At 38.7% G+C, this 21833-nt stretch overlaps 1 protein-coding gene across 2 annotated transcripts in view; it reads left to right on the top strand.

The window, feature by feature from the left end:
- Positions 1–21623, top strand: part of LOC127424427 (ATP-binding cassette sub-family D member 1-like) — a 28847-nt gene extending 7224 nt beyond the window's left edge. The window contains exons 5-11 of one of the 2 annotated variants that reach the window (XM_051669643.1): positions 4443–4614; positions 6342–6436; positions 13759–13904; positions 17513–17658; positions 18569–18671; positions 20286–20411; positions 20835–21623. In XM_051669643.1, coding sequence (XP_051525603.1) covers positions 4443–4614; positions 6342–6436; positions 13759–13904; positions 17513–17658; positions 18569–18671; positions 20286–20411; positions 20835–21144 — 1098 coding nt within the window. In that variant the 3' untranslated portion in view covers positions 21145–21623. The remainder of the gene's footprint in view (positions 1–4442; positions 4615–6341; positions 6437–13758; positions 13905–17512; positions 17659–18568; positions 18672–20285; positions 20412–20834) is intronic. The other variant, XM_051669644.1, reaches the window with a different exon arrangement.
- Positions 21624–21833: the final 210 nt, after the last annotated feature.

Raw genomic sequence — 21833 nt, 5'->3', positions numbered from 1 at the left:
CTAGCTCAGCTGACAGTTATTTTCCATGGCAAAATAGAATGTAAATAATGCTAGCCTAGGGCAGGGGTTTTCAAAGTGTTAAACAGTAAGCCCCCCCTCTGACAAAATGTACAAGGCTGCACCCCCCCCCTCCCACTCCCCCACAATTTTTTTTTTTTTTTTTTTTAGATTTATATAAATACATTGATGTTGTATATAGGCCTATACAAAAGCCAAGTAAATAATAAATAATATAGCCTATGCCAAATGTAATATATATCTAGGGCTGCCCCCTGATAGTCGACCAAACGTTAGTCGATGAGAAGAGTCTTGGTCGACCAGGTTGGTCTCAGAAAAAAAAAAACTCCACAGGAAACCAACGAACTAGGTGGTACTATGTGGTAATTTTCATTAAGCAGAGTTAGGATTAAGCCTACACAACAAAGCAAGACACCTTGATTCAAAATTTGAACTTTATTTTTTATTTATTTTAACTAAAAATTAAAATGAAACTGGAAAAAAATTAAGTGCAATTAAAATGTGTGTTGTTCAACCTTTTGAAAGATGGCTTTACAACAGTTGTCAACATCTCTCTGGCAAACAACCTACTTCATCTGTGCATTCTCTACTCGTTGTCCGGGAAAATACATCATGTGTGTCAATAAATTCGTTTTGTTCCCTCCTTTACGATATATATATATATATATATATATATATATATATATATATATATATATATATATATAAACTCAGCAAAAACAGAAACGAGCAGTATGGCTGGTGGCATTATCATGCTGGAGGGTCATGTCAGGATGAGCCTGCAGGTAGGGTACCACATGAGGGAGGAGGATGCCTTCCCTGTGACGCACAGCGTTGAGATTGCCTGCAGTGACAACAAGCTCAGTCCGATGATGCTGTGACGCACCGCCCCAGACCGTGACAGACCCTCCACCTCCAAATCGATCCCGCTCCAGAGTACAGGCCTCGGTGTAACGCTCATTCCTTCAACGATAAACGAGAGTCCGACCATCACCCCTGGTGAGACAAAACAGCGACTCGTCAGTGAAGAGCACTTTTTGCCAGTCCTGTCTGGTCCAGCGAAGGTGGGTTTGTGCCCATAGGCGACGTTGTTGCCGGTGATGTCTGGTAAGGACCTGCCTTACAACAGGCCTACAAGCCATCAGTCCAGCCTCTCTCAGCCTACTGCGGACAGTTTGAGCACAGATGGAGGGATTGTGCACTCCTGGTGTAACTCGGGCAGTTGTTGTTGCCATCCTGTACCTGTCCCGCAGGTGTGATATTCGGATGTAACGATCCTGTGCAGGTGCTGTTACACGTGGTCTGACACTGCGAGGACGATCAGCTGTTCTTCCTGTCTCCCTGTAGCGCTGTCTTAGGCGTCTCACAGTATGGACATTGCAATGTATTGCCCTGGCCACATCTGCAGTTCTCATGCCTCCATGCAGCATGCCTAAATCACGTTCACGCAGATGAGCAGGGACCCTGGGCATCTTTTTTTGGGGTGTTTTTCAGAGTCAGTAGAAAGGTCTCTTTAGTGTCCTAAGTTTTTATAACTGTGACCTTAATTGCTACCATCTGTAAACTGTTAGTGTCTTAACGACCGTTCCACAGTTGCATGTTTATTAATTGTTTATGGTTCATTGAACAAGCATGGAAAACATTGTTTAACCCTTTACAATAAAGATCTGTAAAGTTATTTGGATTTTTACAAAATTATCTTTAAAATACATTGTCCTGAAAAAGGGACGTTTCTTTTTATATATATATCGCAATTTCCAATTACATCGGCAACCCCTGGGCTGAGGGGTCGGTGAGTATTCTTGCTTTAGTGATTTTGCATTGAAAATTAAATTAATTTATTTAAAAAACGAAAAACTTAAATCAAATACATTTCTAAATTCAAATTGCACTCCAAACGAAACGAAAAAGCAAATAAAATAATGAAGTGATAAAAAAATAATATATAAGTAACCTTCCATTTACCATCTGGCAAGTAAAATTTACTTACAAAAATTACTTACACAAATGAAGACATAAAAACAATTCTAAATGTAAAAAATAATAATTATAATGATGATGATAATAATCACTGAAATATAAATCATGGTTCGAGGTGAACGTGTTTTTGTATCATTTTATGTTTTAATCACAGATGTTTAGGCTGTAGAGTTGCACTCACAACTGCTCTGTGGAAATAAAAGGACATGAACTCAAAACACCTCCTGAGCTGAGATGTCTGAGGTCATTTGCAGCACTTATAGATGATACTGTTCTTGCAAAACACAAAACAAAATTCAGAAGACAGAAACAAAGAAAGATTGAGAACCTTTTACATGCACGTGTTCCACGAGACTGCACGCCTCCGTATCAGCGCGTCATACATGCGCATAGACGGCTTATCTGTCATCTGTTTTTAAAAATATAATAAAGTGTGTTTCTTCAAGCGCGTCTGTGTGTCTACGGGCAAATTATTTGTAATATTAATTTGATAATAATAATAGCCTAATAATAATATTATACATTAAAGGGAAAATGAGCCAAATATCGTCTTGACATCGTCAAAGGCATCAGCTATTGGCGATCACTCTGACCATCGTCGATCCCAGAGATCATCGTCTATCGGCACAACACTAATGTGCATTTCTCTTTATAAATTAACAAAATGTTTAGACAGTCTCCTTGCTGGTTTTTTCGACACATTCAGGATCATTACAGTGTTTGCCAGTATTGCTGCGGCTCTCTTCGTGCGTGCGCTTGTAACATTTATATTTTAAAGGCTCATTATTACGGTTTAGTATTTCTCTGTAATGTGGAACAGTGTTAGCAATGTTACTTATAACATTCTTTCTCAGCCCTGCAACTCAAACCATTTTCTGATGCCTCCCAAAATATATATTTAAGCAATTAAATTAATATCATAAACGTGCGGCTAGTCGACTAATGGCTTAAATTAACTCCTACTAGTCGACTAGGAAAATCTTTGGTCGGGGGCAGCCCGACCACTAATATATACAGTATATATATATACAGTATATCTCCACTAAGACAGCAGTACATTCTGGCCACTTATTTGAAGATTTCATGTATTGTCCTCTAGTGTTATATTATCAAAATTCATCATATTTCAGGTGTTGGAGCAATTCACCGATGATGATCAATAACCTTAAATTCATACTAACATGCTATAAATATTTCTGTTAATCATATGACACCATATTTTGCATAATTTCGATTAAAAATACATGTTTTTCCATATGACAGTGGGATTACTTAACTGTTTTTTAGCCTATAATTGTGATAAACTCGCATCACATGAGCTAGTCTCTGTCTCTATTTGAAACTGCACTTGTCACAAACACATGAATGCACATCAACCCGATATCATGTTGAACTCATAATAATGGACACTTCGGGATTTTGTTCCACATATTTTCAGATTTTCTACGTAGGCCCTACGTGCCGCCACATGAGTTCTCCAGTGTTTCTTCCTCCATTTAACACGTCTACAGAGGCAGAATATTTGTATGAATAAACAGAGGCAGAGTTATATGGCTTTATAATAGATTTGCGAGTGGACAGGACACGTTTTGAGTGTGCACACACACTCTCTGAGCAAGAGCAGGGAGATTTCATAGAGCAGCGTATATTTGAGAGCATATGTCCAGTTTTGTCCAAGAGCGAAGGAAATCCGCGTGCGAGTGGAGAGATTTGCACTCGTGCAGCCGGCATATAGATTTGTGTGCATGTTGTGCTCTCGACATTGACAGTATTATAACGCCATAAAGCTACGGTCTATTAAACTGGAATATGGTCTATAAAGCTCTTAATTTAAATTTTTCTTCACAATACATTTTTATGGTGTTCATTTATATTTTGATTTTACTTGGTGAATTTATTATTATTCTCCGCACCTCCCCTGACATGCTCTGGTGCCCCCTGGGGAGGCGTGCCTCCCAGTTTGAAAACCGTCTTTACTTTAATACTACACCTGTTGGGCACAAAATATCCTGGAAAATTGTGCCTGAAAAAGAGTGGGAAACCTGCAATGGAGAAAAGTGCTTTTTGCCAGAAGTTCCCCAGAATGGTGTAGTTACAGCATCTACCTGCAGGGGCCACGCTAACCAGCAAAATCTTGACCCCTTGATACGTGCTAGGCATACATCTTTAGGAGAATCTGACTTAAGAGTATGCTTTCAAAGCGTTTGAGCCAATCACAAAGTTCTAAAGGGCTAAAACTATGTAATCATTTGTCACAAAAACGTAACAAACATAACATTGAAGACATTGCCTTACCATTTTCTTCAAACTATGCGAATAACAGAAGTGGTAGCTTTATCTGAAAAGTTAATTAAGCAATTTTACTGTAATTTTTACTGGGTATCCTGTATAAAAATGACTAATAGCCAATCTTAACCTTTTCTAACCTTTTAATCCCTTTGCAGGTCACAGAACTGGCTGGATATACGGCCCGTGTGTACGAGATGTTCAAGGTGTTTGAGGATGTGCGTGTCGGGGTGTACCGCCGCTCGGCCATGGAGGTGAAGCCGGAGGAGATGGGTGCTGCTCAGGAGGTGAAACATGGCATGCGAGTGGAAGGACCGCTGCAAATCAGAGGTGCGACACCTGGGTGGTACACGACAAACGTTGCCATAGTTTGAGTCACCTTTTTTATATGTTCAAGGGAAGCTATAATATGTACAGTATTTATGTACATACACTATATTGCCAAAAGTATTCGCTCACCCATCCAAATAATTGAATTCAGGTGTTCCAATCACTTCCATGGCCACAGGTGTATAAAATGAAACACCTAGGCATGCAGACTGCTTCTACAAACATTTGTGAAAGAATGGGTCACTCTCAGGAGCTCAGTGAATTCCAGCGTGGTACTGTGATAGGATGCCACCTGTGCAACAAGTCCTCGCTACTAAATATTCCACAGTCAACTGTCAGTGGTATTATAACAAAGTGGAAGCGATTGGGAATGACAGCAACTCAGCCACGAAGTGGTAGGCCACGTAAAATGACAGAGCGGGGTCAGCGGATGCTGAGGTGCATAGTGCGCAGAGGTCGCCAACTTTCTGCAGAGTCAATCGCTACAGACCTCCAAAGTTCATGTGGCCTTCAGATTAGCTCAAGAACAGTGCGTAGAGAGCTTCACGGAATAGGTTTCCATGGCCGAGCAGCTGCATCCAAGCCATACATCACCAAGTGCAATGCAAAGCGTCGGATGCAGTGGTGTAAAGCACGCCACCACTGGACTCTAGAGCAGTGGAGACGCGTTCTCTGGAGTGACGAATCACGCTTCTCCATCTGGCAATCTGATGGACGAGTCTGGGTTTGGTGGTTGCCAGGAGAACGGTACTTGTCTGACTGCATTGTGCCAACTGTGAAGTTTGGTGGAGGGGGGATTATGGTGTGGGGTTGTTTTTCAGGAGCTGGGCTTGGCCCCTTAGTTCCAGTGAAAGGAACTCTGAATGCTTCAGCATACCAAGAGATTTTGGACAATTCCATGCTCCCAACTTTGTGGGAACAGTTTGGGGATGGCCCCTTCCTGTTCCAACATGACTGCACACCAATGCACAAAGCAAGGTCCATAAAGACATGGATGAGCGAGTTTGGTGTGGAAGAACTTGACTGGCCTGCACAGAGTCCTGACCTCAACCCGATAGAGCACCTTTGGGATGAATTTGTGCGAAGACTGTGAGCCAGGCCTTCTCGTCCAACATCAGTGTCTGACCTCACAAATGCGCTTCTGGAAGAATGGTCAAAAATTCCCATAAACACACTCCTAAACCTTGTGGAAAGCCTTCCCAGAATAGTTGAAGCTGTTATAGCTGCAAAGGGTGGGCTGACGTCATATTAAACACTATGGATTAAGAATGGGATGTCACTTAAGTTCATATGCGTCTAAAGGCAGGTGAACGAATACTTTTGGCAATATAGTGTATATGGTCACTTTGACTAGGTTTACATGGACACCAGAAAGCCATTTATTGCGAGAAAGCTGCTTAAGCCTCGAAATCAGTTTATGCGTTTATATGAGATGTGTTTTTATTTTATTAAAAATGCAAAATAGTCATTTTTATTGTCAAGATGATAGCAGGATGCCACTTGCTATGGAAACATAGTGAGGTCATGTGACAGCACATAGCATACAAACATTCGTTGCACAATGCATTCTATTTTGCATTCTTACAAATACTATGCAATTTACAATACACACTAAAGTATTATGTTTGTATTCTATTCCGAAAATAGCCTATTAAATTGAGTAACTGTCTTATTTGTGTGTGTGTGTGTGTGTGTGTGTGTGTGTGTGTGTGTGTGTGTGTGTTTAGGTCAGGTGATCGATGTGGAACAGGGCATCAAATGTGAGAATCTGCCCATTATAACCCCAACAGGTGATGTGGTGGTTTCCTGCCTGAACATCCAGGTAAATCCAGAGTCATTTCAATTTATGATCTACTTCAACCCAGAGGAAACTGCTAAATGGATGTAGCGTGCATTGCATTGTTGTTACAACCAACTAAAACTGTTAGCCACTCTCCAGCAAAGTAGACTGTATATTAAATTATTTGTAACTGATGGTGCAATATCTTGTATTCATGCAGAGCAAACGAGTCTATGGTCTGATGCAACATGCTGTTGTTTGCATGATTCATGTGAATCTGTCAATGAGTCTCTCTCCAGTTCTAAGAGTAACAAACTGATAATACAGAGTAAAAGATATCAGATTTTGCTTTATGTCTTATCGTTGACAGTTCAAAATATGTCTAAAGAAATATTGCCACCTAAGATCAGTGGTTCTCAACTAGTTTTGCTTTAGGACCCAGATTTTACATTGAACATGAAGCTGCAACCCAACACTACCAAAATGTTGTGCACAAAACTAAACAAAAAATGTCCATAAACTCAAACATCAACATTTACTTATACAACCATAAACTGCTTAGACCCAACAATATGCAAAATGATTAACATATTAACATTATTGACAAATTTGTAAATGCATGAACAATAACAGAAGTGTGATTTATGTGAAGTATTTTATTAGTGTTAGCCATATTACTAAGCAACAGATGAATTTAAGCCAAAATACTGTAAAGTTTTAATTGGAAACACAAACTTTGATGTCGACAAAAACAAAATATGTGATTGCAAAGATATTTGTTTAGCTTCTTCGGTCTTCACACGTCTGTTTCTGCTTGCATTCGCTTTTTGGAATAATTGGATTTGTTTTGCCCTCCTGTGCTATGTACAAAGTGATTGAGATAAAGTCAATCACTCTGCACAACTCAGTGCATGTTGGCAGGACTTGAAGTCATAAACCCTAAAGCAAGCAAGATAAGTGCAGCAAAATAAGTCGACAGTACTGCAGATTTACCTTTGATATGCTCATACTAACGCTGTTTATTATGCACATTTTAAATATTCACTTGCTGAGCTGATGCATACTACAACTGCCAAGAGGATTTTGTTTTGCTCTGAGGTTGCTCTTTCATAGACCAGAGGACTTTTCAGTTGTTAATATATCAACATTGTTTTAGATGTTTCTTTTAAAATTCTATAGACAAATAAAAATAGACACAAATAAGATGATTGCTGACATACATTATAAGTATAGATCTATAGTGTGGACAGTATAGCTCAGATAATTTGGTTTTGGAAGAATTTAATTAGAAATGTTTGAGTTCCTGCAGACTTTGGTGTATTGGCATGGTGTGAGACATGGTTGTGATCTCTCCTGACACTGAGATTACTGGGGTATTTATATCAGGAAAAAAAAAACGTTTTTCTTTCCAATGGTTGGCTGCTTGTTTCAAGTTCATTTCAACATATATATTCAATATAAAATTTAAAAAAATGACAGACACTTTTTTTTTTTTGGTTTTTAGTATCATCTCACAAAACAAGTCTGAAATACACTAGTGATGAATGCACAATATGAATGCTTTTGGATGCATATGTACTGGACATGTCTTGAGTCTGGTTATAAGGGCCCATAAGTTATGATTAATTCATGTTTCCTGCTAAATTCTGAGAAATAGGTCATGAGTTCTGCTGCTTGAAACCCCCCCCAACCCCCCACCAACCCACTGGTCTACCGCGGACAGTGTGCTGATTATATTCCTGTCGTGCGTTGTTGTGCTCTTAGAGTTTCCACAACAGCGACTCGATTTACAGGGGCGGTACGGTGCTAATACTCTTTCATAACCTTTATGTCGCAGTCATGTGGTGCTCTCATGACACAATGCACATTAAACAAAATGCCCTCCGAGAGAGTTCCCTCAACCGAGCGGCACAGCCAAAAGGAAGAAAGCGTGGAAGACAATGATGTCATAGATAAAGCCTCTATTAAAGGATTACTTTAAAATAAAATGTCATCTGTGGAACACAAAATGAGATGTTATGCAGTATTTTCATGCATTTCTTTTCCATTAAATGAAATAAAATGACAAAAAAACACCATAAAAGTAGTCTACACAACTATGACCCATATACACCTGGTATTATGATGCATCTCGGCTGATCCGATCACATGTGGTCAGGCGAGACACATCGCTGTTTACACCTGGTCTGCTGTGACCACTTGTGTTCGGATTTCGAGGGGAGGGTCTCTGATTTCATGACATGCATGAATCACTGCCAGTGTGCTACGGCATGATATATTGGAGCACAAAAAAGTCAGAAAAGTTTCCAATCGGACGGTTATTTCCTTTTAAAACTGCACCTAACCAGCAAAGTTTAATTCAATTCAATTTATTTGAATTTAATTTAATTAAACTTTGCTGGTTAGGTGCAGTTTTAAAAGGAAATAACCGTCCGATTGGAAAATTAAAACTCAAGCTTTAGCTCAGTGTTTGATTGTATTTCACTTTGTGTGAGGAAAAATTTTAAAGTTTGGCATTATATGCCAAATAATAATAATCTCACCCTCTCTCTTGCTGTTTTCAAATTTCATTCTTGTCCATTAGTAATGCATCAGCCAGTCATCGGTATCACTGATATTGGCAATTATCTGTGCTATCGAATATCTGCAGATTGTTTAAAAACAGCTGATAATCAGGGCCGATTATTTCCTGTCAGTCAAAAGGGGGCTGAAAAAACATGTAGGACAATTAACTCATGCTGTGTGTGATAGTTGTCTCTGGTGTGGAATTACTTTGAATTGGGTTTTGTACCGCTAGAATTTTACGATTCATGAACTAATAGGATTACTCAACTTAAAAGCTCAACACAGCAAGGAATATGATAAGATTGTTAAAGCTAAAGCTGAGGCTTCTTCAGCTAAAAAGAGACAAGCTACATCATTCAGAATTTGAGAAATCATACCAGTTTCACATGAGCCTAACCAGAGACTATTTAAAAATTCAGTTAATGTGAATGAACAATGTACGTTTTGTTTCTGTGTTTTATTTATAACTGTTACCATGTAGAGATAGACAATAAAGTTATTATTTAAATTTCCTTTTAAAGTGTAATTGATTATCAGTGATCTGAAACAAGGTAGCATAAAAAAGTGGAACCGCTGAACTATCGTATCGGCAGATGTTGTTCCAAATAATCAGATATCAGTATTGGCACACTCATTTTGTATCGGTGCATCCCTAACGTCCATATCCAATAAAGCACACAAAGAGGTGTCATGCCAGGATTGATGTCATTGACACTAAATTACATTTGTTGTCGCTTGTTGTGTAACTGATCGCGTCGCGCAAATTTGAATATACATATTATATGGCTTCAGAAGAATTATCTGAATATAGCACTCAAGTCAATTGGACTGCTTGTATGGAACTTTTTTGTCATTTTTAGTCATATAGATATATATATAGTTAGTATTGAATCATAGTGAACTTAATTTGGCTTTTTTCACACTGATCAACAGAAAATACTCTTTTATATCAAAGTCAAAAACAGTTCTACCAATTAGTCAAAATTTATAACAGATAATTGATACATAAGTATTCACCCCCTTTACCGCAACTCCCCTTAATCATCACTATGCAACCAACAGGTTTTAACATTTACTCAGTTAATTAAATAGAGATCACTTGTACACAGTCAAGGTGTTTCAAGTGGTTTTAGTATAAATACACCTGTCTTTGGAAGGTCCAATTACTGGTGAGTCAGTACCTTGGGAAAAACAACACCATGAAGATAAAAGAACACTCCAAGCAAATCCGTGAAAAGGTTATTGATAAACATAAATCAGGGGATGAATACAAGAAAACTTCCAAGTCCCTGAATGTCCCTCAGAGTACTGTGAAGTCAATAATTAAAAAATGGAAAAAGTATGTCACAGCAGTAAATCTGCCTTGAGCAGACTGTCCTCAAAAATTGAGTGACTGTGCAAGAAGTGGACTAGTGAGGGAGGCCACCAAAAGACCTATGACTCCTCAGAAGGATTTACAAGCTTTAGTGGTTGAGATGGGAGAGACTGTGCATACAACAACTGTTGTCCAGGTTCTTCACCAGTCACAGCTTTATGTGAGAATGGCAAAGAGAAAGCCACTATTTAAAGAAACCCATAGAAATCTTGGCTAGAGTTTTCCTGAAGGCATGTGGGAGACTCTGAAGTCAGATGGAGGAAGATATGGTCTGATGAGAACAAAATTGAGCTTTTTGGCCACCAAACCATACGCTATGTTTAGTGCGAACCAAACACCGCACATAATCAAAAAATACACCATCCTGCATGGTGGTGGTAGCATCACACTGTGGGGATGCTTCTCTGCATCAGGCCCAGGAAGGCTTGTAAAGGTAGTGTAAAATGATTGCTGCAAAATACAGGTAAATCCTGAAGGAAAACCTGATGCAGTCTGCAAGAGAACGGAAAAAGACTTGAAAAAGGCTGTGCACTAATGATTCCTGTGTAGCCTGACAGAGCTTGAGCAGTTTTACAAAGAATGGGGAAAAACTGCAGTGTCCAAATGTGCCAAGTTGATAAAGATGTATCCACCTAGGCTCAAGGCTGTAATTGCTGCCAAAGGTGCATCTACTAAATACTGACTTGAAGGGGGTGAATACTTATGCAACCAAATATTTTGTGTTTAATATTTGTTATAAATCTAGACTAATTGGTAGAAATGTGTTTTGACTTTGAGATGAAAGAGTCTTTTTCTGTTGATCAGTTTTAAAAAACCCAAACGAAGTTCACTATGTTTCAATATTTAAAAAAAAAAATATATATATATATATATATATATATATATATATATATATATATATATATACAGGTGCATCTCAATAAATTAGAATGTCATGGAAAAGTTCATTTATTTCAGTAATTCAACTCAAATTGTGAAACTCGTGTATTAAATAAATTCAATGCATATAGACTGAAGTAGTTTAAGTCTTTGGTTCTTTTAATTGTGATGATTTTGGCTCACATTTAACTAAAACCCACCAATTTACTATCTCAAAAAATTAGAATATGGTGACATGCCAATCAGCTAATCAACTCAAAACACCTGCAAAGGTTTCCTGAGCCTTCAAAATGGTCTTTCAGTTTGGTTCACTAGGCTACACAATCATGGGGAAGACTGCTGATCTGACAGTTGTCCAGAAGACAATCATTGACCACAAAAAATCAAGCCACAAACATTCATTGCCAAAGAAGCTGGCTGTTCACAGAGTGCTGTATCCAAGCATGTTAACAGAAAGTTGAGTGGAAGGAAAAAGTGTGGAAGAAAAAGATGCACAACCGAGAGAACCGCAGCCTTATGAGGATTGTCAAGCAAAATCGATTCAAGAATTTGGGTGAACTTCACAAGGAATGGACTGAGGCTGGGGTCAAGGCATCAAGAGCCACCACACACAGACGTGTCAAGGAATTTGGCTACAGTTGTCGTATTCCTCTTGTTAAGCCACTCCTGAACCACAGACAACTTCAGAGGCGTCTTACCTGGGCTAAGGAGAAGAAGAACTGGACTGTTGCCCAGTGGTCCAAAGTCCTCTTTTCAGATGAGAGCAAGTTTTGTATTTCATTTGGAAACCAAGGTCCTAGAGTCTGGAGGAAGGGTGGAGAAGCTCATAGCCCAAGTTGCTTGAAGTCCAGTGTTAAGTTTCCACAGTCTGTGATGATTTGGGGTGCAATGTCATCTGCTGGTGTTGGTCCATTGTGTTTTTTGAAAACCAAAGTCACTGCACCCGTTTACCAAGAAATTTTGGAGCACTTCATGCTTCCTTCTGCTGACCAGCTTTTTAAAGATGCTGATTTCATTTTCCAGCAGGATTTGGCACCTGCCCACACTGCCAAAAGCACCAAAAGTTGGTTAAATGACCATGGTGTTGGTGTGCTTGACTGGCCAGCAAACTCACCAGACCTGAACCACATAGAGAATCTATGGGGTATTGTCAAGAGGAAAATGAGAAACAAGAGACCACAAAATAAAGATGAGCTGAAGGCCACTGTCAAAGAAACCTGGGCTTCCATACCACCTCAGCAGTGCCACAAACTGATCACCTCCATGCCACGCCGAATTGAGGCAGTAATTAAAGCAAAAGGAGCCCCTACCAAGTATTGAGTACATATACAGTAAATGAACATACTTTCCAGAAGGCCAACAATTCACTAAAAATGTTTTTTTTTATTGGTCTTATGATGTATTCTAATTTTTTGAGATAGTGAATTGGTGGGTTTTTGTTAAATGTGAGCCAAAATCATCACAATTAAAAGAACCAAAGACTTAAACTACTTCAGTCTGTGTGCATTGAATTTATTTAATACACGAGTTTCACAATTTGAGTTGAATTACTGAAATAAATGAATATATATATGAAAACATCCAAGAGGTTTGAATACTTTTTATAGGCACTATAGGTTTGGAATGACAAACTGTAAGTGTGAGCAAAGCATTTTCATTTTATAAGAAATGTTCTTAGCTGTCAAATCAAACAGCCTGCTTCTGTCTATACTTAGAATTCTCATTATCACCATCACCACTTCCACATGACGTGAGTTCAGATGATTCACATTGGTCTGATGTTGTGCCGAAGGTCTTTTAATAGTAATTGTCGCTATTGCGGGATGCAGCGCTGGTGTGTTTATGCGTGTCTGGTGAATGGCTTTAAGATAATGATAGGGTGCAGAGAGGAAGCGATCTGTTCTCTGTATGTTGTGCTGGATAGAGAGGCCTTTGAAAAGCATCAAGCCTTTCCCATCAGTGGCTCCATTTATCCCTGTGGTTTTGCTGAATTTATAAACAAATTTAGCTGTTTGTCCTGTGTATCTCTCTCACTTTCTTGCTGTGTGAATGTGTGTTGGCAGGGGTCTCTGATATTTTTCAGGCCAAGGACTCCTTGATGGATCGAGATGGAACAGAGACCCCCTGTACCATATTGTATAAAATTGAGTGTTGCATTTTAAGCCAGGCCTTTATGAACATGCATATACTACTGTACCATTCTCAAAATACCAAAATTGCAGTCCAATACCAGTGAAATGTCACTATTCTCAATTTCGATACCACACCAAAAATAGCTAATATGCTCTTGAATGTCTCTTGCTTTTTAAAATAATTTAAAATAATTGAGTGTATTTACAGGCACACCAGTACACTGATACTACCAAAATTGAGCATATTCATAAAATACAATTAATATTTCCCCCATAAAATAAGCTTGAAATCAAACAGTGATTGGCGAGCCCCCTGTATTGCCGCTGCATACCCCACTGTTTTATGGGATCTGTTGCGTATGTTTATGTGTCTTTTGTAAACATGTATATGTGGGTGGGTCTGTTGTCCGCAGGTTGATGAAGGAATGCATCTGCTCATCACAGGACCCAACGGTTGTGGAAAAAGCTCTCTGTTCAGAATCCTGAGTGGTCTGTGGCCCGTCTACAGTGGAGTTCTCTACAAGCCTTCACCTGAGCACATGTTTTATATACCTCAAAGGTACTGCATTACACACTGACTGTATACTATACAGTCATACTACAATACTACAATAATACAAACAAAAGAATAAAAAATGTAGTTTTTCAAACAAATGCCAAGCTAAATTATTGTCATTACTTTCGGTCCCATTATTGATTCTTGAATGACTGAATTCTTCCATAGATTCAAACCCAATACTTTGAGACTTTGAAAGTTTTTCCCATACCATTAATTGTTAATCAGAATCTGAAGTAGATTCGTAAATTCCTATCCCGACTTTTGAGTTTGAATTTAGAGACAATTGCAGTATTGGTCTTTAAAATCTTGTAAAAATACATCTTAAAACCATAGACCCCTTTGTTGTGTACTGCTTGGTTTCGGATGTGTAAATGGTAACATCTAGCTAAATTCGTAACCTTAAAATCCTTTATTGCTTAACTTTGAGGTTCATAAATTTAATAACTGTTGCAGCAGCTTCGGCCTTGCATTTCTCGCCATTGCATTCAACTGGCTAAATCTAAAGATAATCATCACAAACTTTCGTTGCAAAAGATATTGTGGCCAATATTAACCCAAAAAGCAAGTATGAATCTACACCGTGAAAACCAATAGCCACCTTTGAGATTCTTTTTCTGCATAATTACAAACTAATCTTTAATCTTGCATACTAAATTGTAGGGGTTGACTGACAGTGGATTTTGCAGATACCGATAATTAAGCTGGTGGAAAAGGCTGATAATCGATTAATTGGCCGTTAGTTTTTAAAAATCAATTTATAGCCTTCATAGCCTTTCCTTACTGTGATCGGCACAAACACAGCAGCAACAATAGTCCAAAATGAATTACATCTCAGATGCAGTAAAACCGATATATCGGTCTAACCCTACTAAATAGTACGGAATAGTATGAGAAATGTGTATGCAAATGCGAGTAGTATATAGTATGCAAATAGAAATATGAGTGTGGAAGGCAGAAGCTTCTTGGTGCAGGTTCAGGGCCCAATACTGTGACACAGTCCTCTGGATTTTGTTTAAGAATTAAGATCAATTCCAGTGGCCCAAACAGGGAATTAAGTATTTGGGAATTTTATTCCCAGCAAATTTGTCTGATTTAGTCAGAGTTAATTTTGATCCCTTAATAAAAAGGTTTTCGAATGATGTGGGCAGGTGGGCTTCATTACACTTATCGATGATTGGGAAGGTTAATGTTATCCAAAATTCAACTACCTGCTACAGTCTCTCCCTGTAGATGTCCCCCTCTCTTATTTCAAGTAATTTGATAGCATAGCGAACTCCTTCATTTGGAATGGTAAACGTCCCAGGTTAAATTTCAATAAGTTACATAGGCCGATTGACAAAGGTGGGCTAGGCCTACCCAAGATTTTATTTTATTATTATGCATTCAGTCTTAGACATTTGGCTCTTTGGTCGCTTCCACCTGAGAGAAAGCCATTACTCTCGAAAAGGAAGTTCTTGCCCCATCAAGCCACTGCAAAGCCTTTCGATTAAACTAGCTGGAGAGGTTAAGTCGCACCCCGTTATTTTGCATTTGCACTCGATATGGACAAAAGTGTCCAGAGTGTTTAAGTCTGATATTTATTTAAACGTAGCCTCGAGCATATGGCTGAACCCTAAACTATATATTAATAAGTCCCCTTTCTGTTGGTCAGATTAGATTGTGAGGGGACACTTGGTGACCTATATGAGAGTGGAGTATTGAGATCTTTTGAAAATTTGATTCAACATTTTGGGATTCCCAGATCTCAATTTTATAAGTATTTACAGCTGCGCCGCCTACTCTGCACTGTTTTTGGGAGTAGCATACACCCCTCTAGAGCGGCAGATACTCTGGAAGTGGTGATTGCTGCTTTTGGGAAGGGTCATGAGGCATCACTGTATTACTCCCTGTTAATTCAGAGTCTGGGGGACGGAGCTTTAAATTCTTTCAAAAGATTATGGGAGGAAGATTTAAATTTGTTATTGGAGGAGGGAGTGTGGGCAAGGATTCTAAAAAACATAAAGTCTGCATCTAGAGATGCAAGGGTTTGCCTTATGCAATTTAAGATTTTACATAGATTTTATTGGACCCCCTCTAGATTGTATAGGCTTGGGCTTAAGGACACACCCATCTGCTGGCGATGCCATTCTGAAAAAACACCATCCATGTGTTTTGGGGGTGCCTTAAGATCCAAGAATTTTGGCTGAAGGTGCAAAGTTTTGTGTGTGATGTGTTGGGCACTCAGGTCTCGTTCTGCCCCAGACTCTGTATTTTGGGAGATAAGGAGGTCATGGATTTGTTGGATAAGTACATGAAGGATTGGGTTTTGACCAGTGTGATGATTGGTAGGCAGGTTATTTTGAGGAGTTGGAAGTCGGATGGAGCACCCTCGTTCCCGGAGTGGTGCGTGGAGATGGGGAGGGTGGCTGCCTTCGAGGAGGGGTTGACCGTAAGGATGGGGGTTAGGGAATCTTACAATAAGAAATGGGGCAATTATTTAGCATTTTTGAGGGAATCTCGAGGAGGGGCGGTGGAGGGAGTAATTTAGAGGTATTTTTTTTATTATTATACTTGATTATTGTATGTTATTTTATGTTGTTGTTTTAGTTTTTCTGTGTGTGTGTCTATATTCTATTGACCACAGGGGTGTTCGTGGGGGGGTCAGCGTGGGTTGAGAGTTTGGTAGGGGGAGGGGATATAGTGGGGGTTTAATGTTTAAAGTGTTTGATTCATTATATATATGTTGTTGTATTTTTTGTGTTAATTTATGAATCAATAAAAATGTTAATAACAAAAAAACAAAAAAAAGAATTAAGATAAATTAGAAGGCAGGGACGTGGATGTGCGCACATGTGTTTATTTCAATTTCCCACACTGTGCCAGGTTAATTAGCACTGATGAGTGTGCTGATTAAACAGGGTAGCACAGTCCAAAAGCAGTCAGCACATATGCTGCTCTTATGACTGCTTTACACATCTGCATTACAACCCAACAGGAGTACATCGCCATCACATCCTGTGCATGATCACACGATGGGACGTGTCCAACATCATTTAAAACCAGCAGCTGCTTGTCATTTGGCTCACTTGCAGTTCAATGAACAAGTCAGTTAAGAAGAAAAAAAATTGAGCAAGACTTTGAAATAGAAGTAAGAATCGATAAGAAAAGATTCCGATTGCACTCAAAAAGCTATCGGCAGAAAAATGCAGACATTCGAGAAACATTAACGGTTGAAACGTTATGAAAATTGAACCAGTTCTGAATAAGAACTAACCCTGCTTTGAACTGCATTTTATAGGATGTGCTTCATGCATGATGATTGTGAGCAGAATACATTTTTTAAGACTTATTTCAGCAAGTTAATGCACGAAAGCATGTGAAAACACAGGATAGAAAGATGGATAGATCAAACAAGATGATGCAAGACAGATCATGCAGTGAGAATAAAATTACATACACAGTGAGAAATATGAATGAGTTATCCAGCAGTGATGTGTCTTCATCAAAAGAATCCAGCTAATCCATTAGATCAAAACAGATTCATGAAGTTATTTGAACTCCAGAGCAAAAGAAACTAAATAATTAAAATTCAGGATTTTCTTTTTTTTGCATTTGTGGTGACCATGCAGGCCGTATATGTCGGTGGGAACGCTGCGAGATCAGGTGATCTATCCTCACTCTGTTCAAGAGATGCTGGAGAAAAACGTCACTGACCAGCAACTGGAGGACATCCTTAAAATGGTAAACCTCTGCTACATCCTGGAGAGAGAGGGAGGTGAGTGGCATCACAGCAATGGTTTCAGGATCATTGTTCCAGAGTAGGCCCACTTGGAATCAGCTGTTTGTTTTTTTTTTTTTTTTTTTTTACACTTTACACGGAATTCTGTGCCGAAATGATTTTCATATGGTCAAAAGTGTTAAAAGGAGCTGAGAGTAATACACTGCCCTTCTAAAGCAAACCGCAGTATCTACACCAACTCTGAAACTGAGAGTAATGGCTTCAAATGTTCTTGGTTTAAGTATGTATTTTGTAGTTACTCTAAATTTCACACCCTGTTTTCTCTAAACAGATCATAGTCTAAGACTTTTCACCCCAAGGCTCCCCCTTGTCAGATAAAATATTCAAAGGCCACTCATATCTCTACGCTGTAGTAAAAAGCAGTTGTCATAATGAAAGCTCAGTGGTGCATTTTGGTGATCTATGGGGTCAATTTTAATTTCAAGTTGTAGGCCTACATCTTGATTTTATCCGTTTTAGGATTTTAAATAAGTTCAGTTATTTGATATATTTTATTTTAAATCGTTTTAGTCATCTTGCCACCCCCTTGGAATGTGCTGAGGCCCCCTAGATGGCCCTGGCCCCCTGGGTATAAGATGCATGATTTTAGGCATAACTAAATTTTGACAAAAAAGTTTATTTAATGTGTTTGGTCTTTGCATGGCAGTACGTACTTCTTGGTAGCTAAGAGCATCATGCAATGAGTTAAATATATTCACAATACACCTTTGATGCACACATTTCTTTAAAAGTTTTTCTAAACACAGTTATAGTAAGGAAAAACAGTTTTTGAGAACGTCGTGAAAGGCAGGGTTCTTATTCTGCAGAAATTTGTGGATTCAGATTCCTTGTGGGCCTAGTGCAACGTTTTTATTAATTTAATTATTTGTTGGAAAAAAGCATCTAGTTTGTAATATATTGTCAGGTTGGGATGCAGTGAACGATTGGAAGGACGTGTTGTCTGGAGGAGAAAAGCAGAGGATGGGAATGGCCAGAATGTTTTACCACAAGTACGTCACGGACAATATACAGAGTGCAATTATATTAGAAAATATACAGTCATTTAACTTGTGAAGTGTAATTTGTAAACATACTGTATCTGTTTGTCATCCAGTTCAGATTTATTCAACAGCTGCTATGATACAAAAACTTGTATCACCCTTAAATGTCAGGGGCGGACTAATATATTATGGAAATACCATAGTTTTTCTTATAGGCTTTTTACACTACAGTTAACCCTGGGTTAACATCCATTTAACCCCAGGTTAAGGCTACTTTAGGGCTTTTCACACTTGAAAACTTTAACCCTGGCATAAACGGAATTCTGAATTACCTGTTTCATGATTCACACTGTTTATACTTCACCCTGGATTAATAATTAATCCTTGGTGTTCATGTTCCGATGTTTCACACTGTACATTCATAACCCCCGGGTTAACATTTCTTTTTGCATATTTGCGGTGTTAATAACAATTATTGGACAAATACTGCTTGTGACGGACATGCAACCTGCTCTGCTCTTCTGTGGAATTGTCGCCAAGCAAGGGGTCAAGTTTGTCTTTCGTCTGCTGAAATATGCCACAAAAACACAGAATACTGTCTCTTAATCATGGCAATTATCACGTTTTCCACCACTGTTCGACACTTTACCGGTTTCCCTCAGATGGAGAATGTAACCAGTGCGTGAAAGTTTCAGCGACGGTACAGCGTATGAATATTAAATGAGGTAAGTACTAAGTCATTATATGATTGGTTGTCTGTTGCTAAACAACTTTCTGTAACATTCTAACACCGCATCGTTTCATACTGTATACCTTTGGTGCCGCAACACAGGGCTTCATAACCCTGGGTGAAAAGTGGTGCCAACCCCCTTTCGAAATTACAAGTGTGAAATGTTGCTTTACCCAGGGTTAAAAGCAAGGTTTAGAGTGAAGATATCCTGGGGTTAAGCACAGTGTGAAAAGCCTTTTTTAGACCTGGGTTATGCAATGTTGTAATTTTTAAAAGGGAGTTAGCACTACTTATTCTAAAGTTTCCGAAGGTTTGCGGTATGAATTACTAACCCTAAAAATACAACATGGAACAAGATAACCCTGGATTATACAAACCAGGTTTAAAAATGCCACTAGGTTAACATTTTCAAGTGTGTGAAGTTGTAATGGTTGTTATTCCAGAATCAGGGTGATTGCCCTATTTTCCCAGTAACAATCTTTCAGTTACTTGAGATAATTGTTGGAATGAATTCTTTTTGCTTGTAATTTTATTTCCTGAAATAAAATAACTCATTCAAGATACTTAAAACTGTAGAAAGAAAATTGCTCATGGCCATTGAAGTGATAAATATTAAATTACTGAAAGTTATTAGCATTTAACTTTTCTTGTGGATTCAGTGCATGTTGCTGGAATCTTTACAACTTGTATTTTGCATTTGAAGAGAGCAGCTGCTTTGTGCAAGATTATGGTAGAGTCACTCGGGTATTTATTAATGAGGAAGAAAAAACAAGTAAGAATATAATAAAATAAAACAATATGACTACAAACGACTGCCTTTAAGTCTGTTTAAAGAGTCCCCAACAATACTTTTGTGTGTTAAAGCTGATAAATCTCTGGTTTATCTCTAACAGGCCCAAATATGCCCTGCTGGATGAGTGCACGAGTGCTGTGAGTATTGATGTGGAGGGCAAAATCTTTGAAGCAGCGAAGGATGCCGGGATTGCGCTTCTCTCTATTACACACCGTCCATCTCTCTGGTGGGTTTTCAATCGTATGGAAATGAAAAGCAGTTCCTTTAATGCTAGTGGAAATAAAACTAAGCGTATTTATGTTCCCTCATGAACCAAGCAGTCTCTCTGAACTATATTGAGCACTGAATCCTGTGTAAGTTTAAAGGACCATATCATAAAAAACATTTTTCCAGCTCTTTTGATATAAGAGTTGTTCACATTCCACCAAGACCATTTATTAAATCTAAGCTGCAACACTGGGTCATTCAGAAATCCTCATGGTTGTGACGTCACAACCAGGAGCACGTAAACATACGATCGGCCGTGTTTACATATTTTACGCACTGCACAGAAAGTCCAAACATTATCTACTTTGTCCACCAGTTTTATAATTCTGCAGTACTTGAAACCAAAATAGCACATCTTGAACTGAACTTCCTTGGCTCACAGGAAGTACCACTCCCACCTGCTGCAGTTTGATGGCGAGGGTGGCTGGCGCTTCGAGAAGCTGGACGCCTCCACGCGGGTCTCCCTGCAAGATGAGAAGCACCGACTCAAAACCCAGCTCTCAGGAATTCCCAAGATGCAACAGCGCCTGGCAGAGCTGTGCCGCATTCTGGGGGAGGACAGCAGCCTGCCGAACCCAGGGGAGGTGGAGGAGGGCGGGAAGGAGGGAGAGAGGGAGCAGCAGAAAAGAAAGGAAGGGGAGATGGAGAGAGATGTGATGTCTACTGGAAAAGATAAAGACCTTATTGAGTGATTTGTAGACAGATGACAGATGTGTTCAAGGCCAGGTGTAAGTGTTTGTGTGTGTGCACATAAGGGCTGGGCAATATAGTAAAAAAAAGGGAACATTTCTTTTTTTTCAGCCAATCAATGATATTCAATATACATTTTAATGTTTAATGTATTTGTTTTGAAATGGCATAGAAGGTTTTTCTTTTCGTTTTTCTTTTTTTATCAATGGAATCAGCATTTCAACTAAACAGTCACCGGTGACATGTGTATTCAAATTATTTACTTTAGAAGTTAAATACAATAAAATAATAAAAAGGCATGTCCACACTGTTTTCCCTGGTTGAACACAAAGAAGATTGACACTTAATAATTTTCATATGCACACCTATTGCAAAAAAAAAAAAAAAAAAAAAAAAAAGAGAGAGAGGGGTAATATTTATATACAGTTGTGCTCAAACGTTTGCATACCCTGGCAGAAATTGTGAAATTTTGGCATTGATTTTGAAAATATGACTGATCATGCAAAAAAACTGTCTTTTATTTAAGGATAGTGATCATATGAAGCCATTTATTATCACATAGTTGTTTGGCTCCTTTTTAAATCATAATGGTAACAGAAATCACCCAAATGGCCCTGATCAAAAGTTTACACACCCTTGAATGTTTGGACTTGTTACACACACAAAGTGACACACACAGGTTTAAATGGCA

Source organism: Myxocyprinus asiaticus, chromosome 33, assembly GCF_019703515.2.
Source record: "Myxocyprinus asiaticus isolate MX2 ecotype Aquarium Trade chromosome 33, UBuf_Myxa_2, whole genome shotgun sequence".
Lineage (NCBI taxonomy): Eukaryota > Metazoa > Chordata > Actinopteri > Cypriniformes > Catostomidae > Myxocyprinus > Myxocyprinus asiaticus.
The sequence above is the reverse complement of the archived record's forward strand: the minus strand, read 5'-3'. Positions and strand labels throughout refer to the sequence as shown.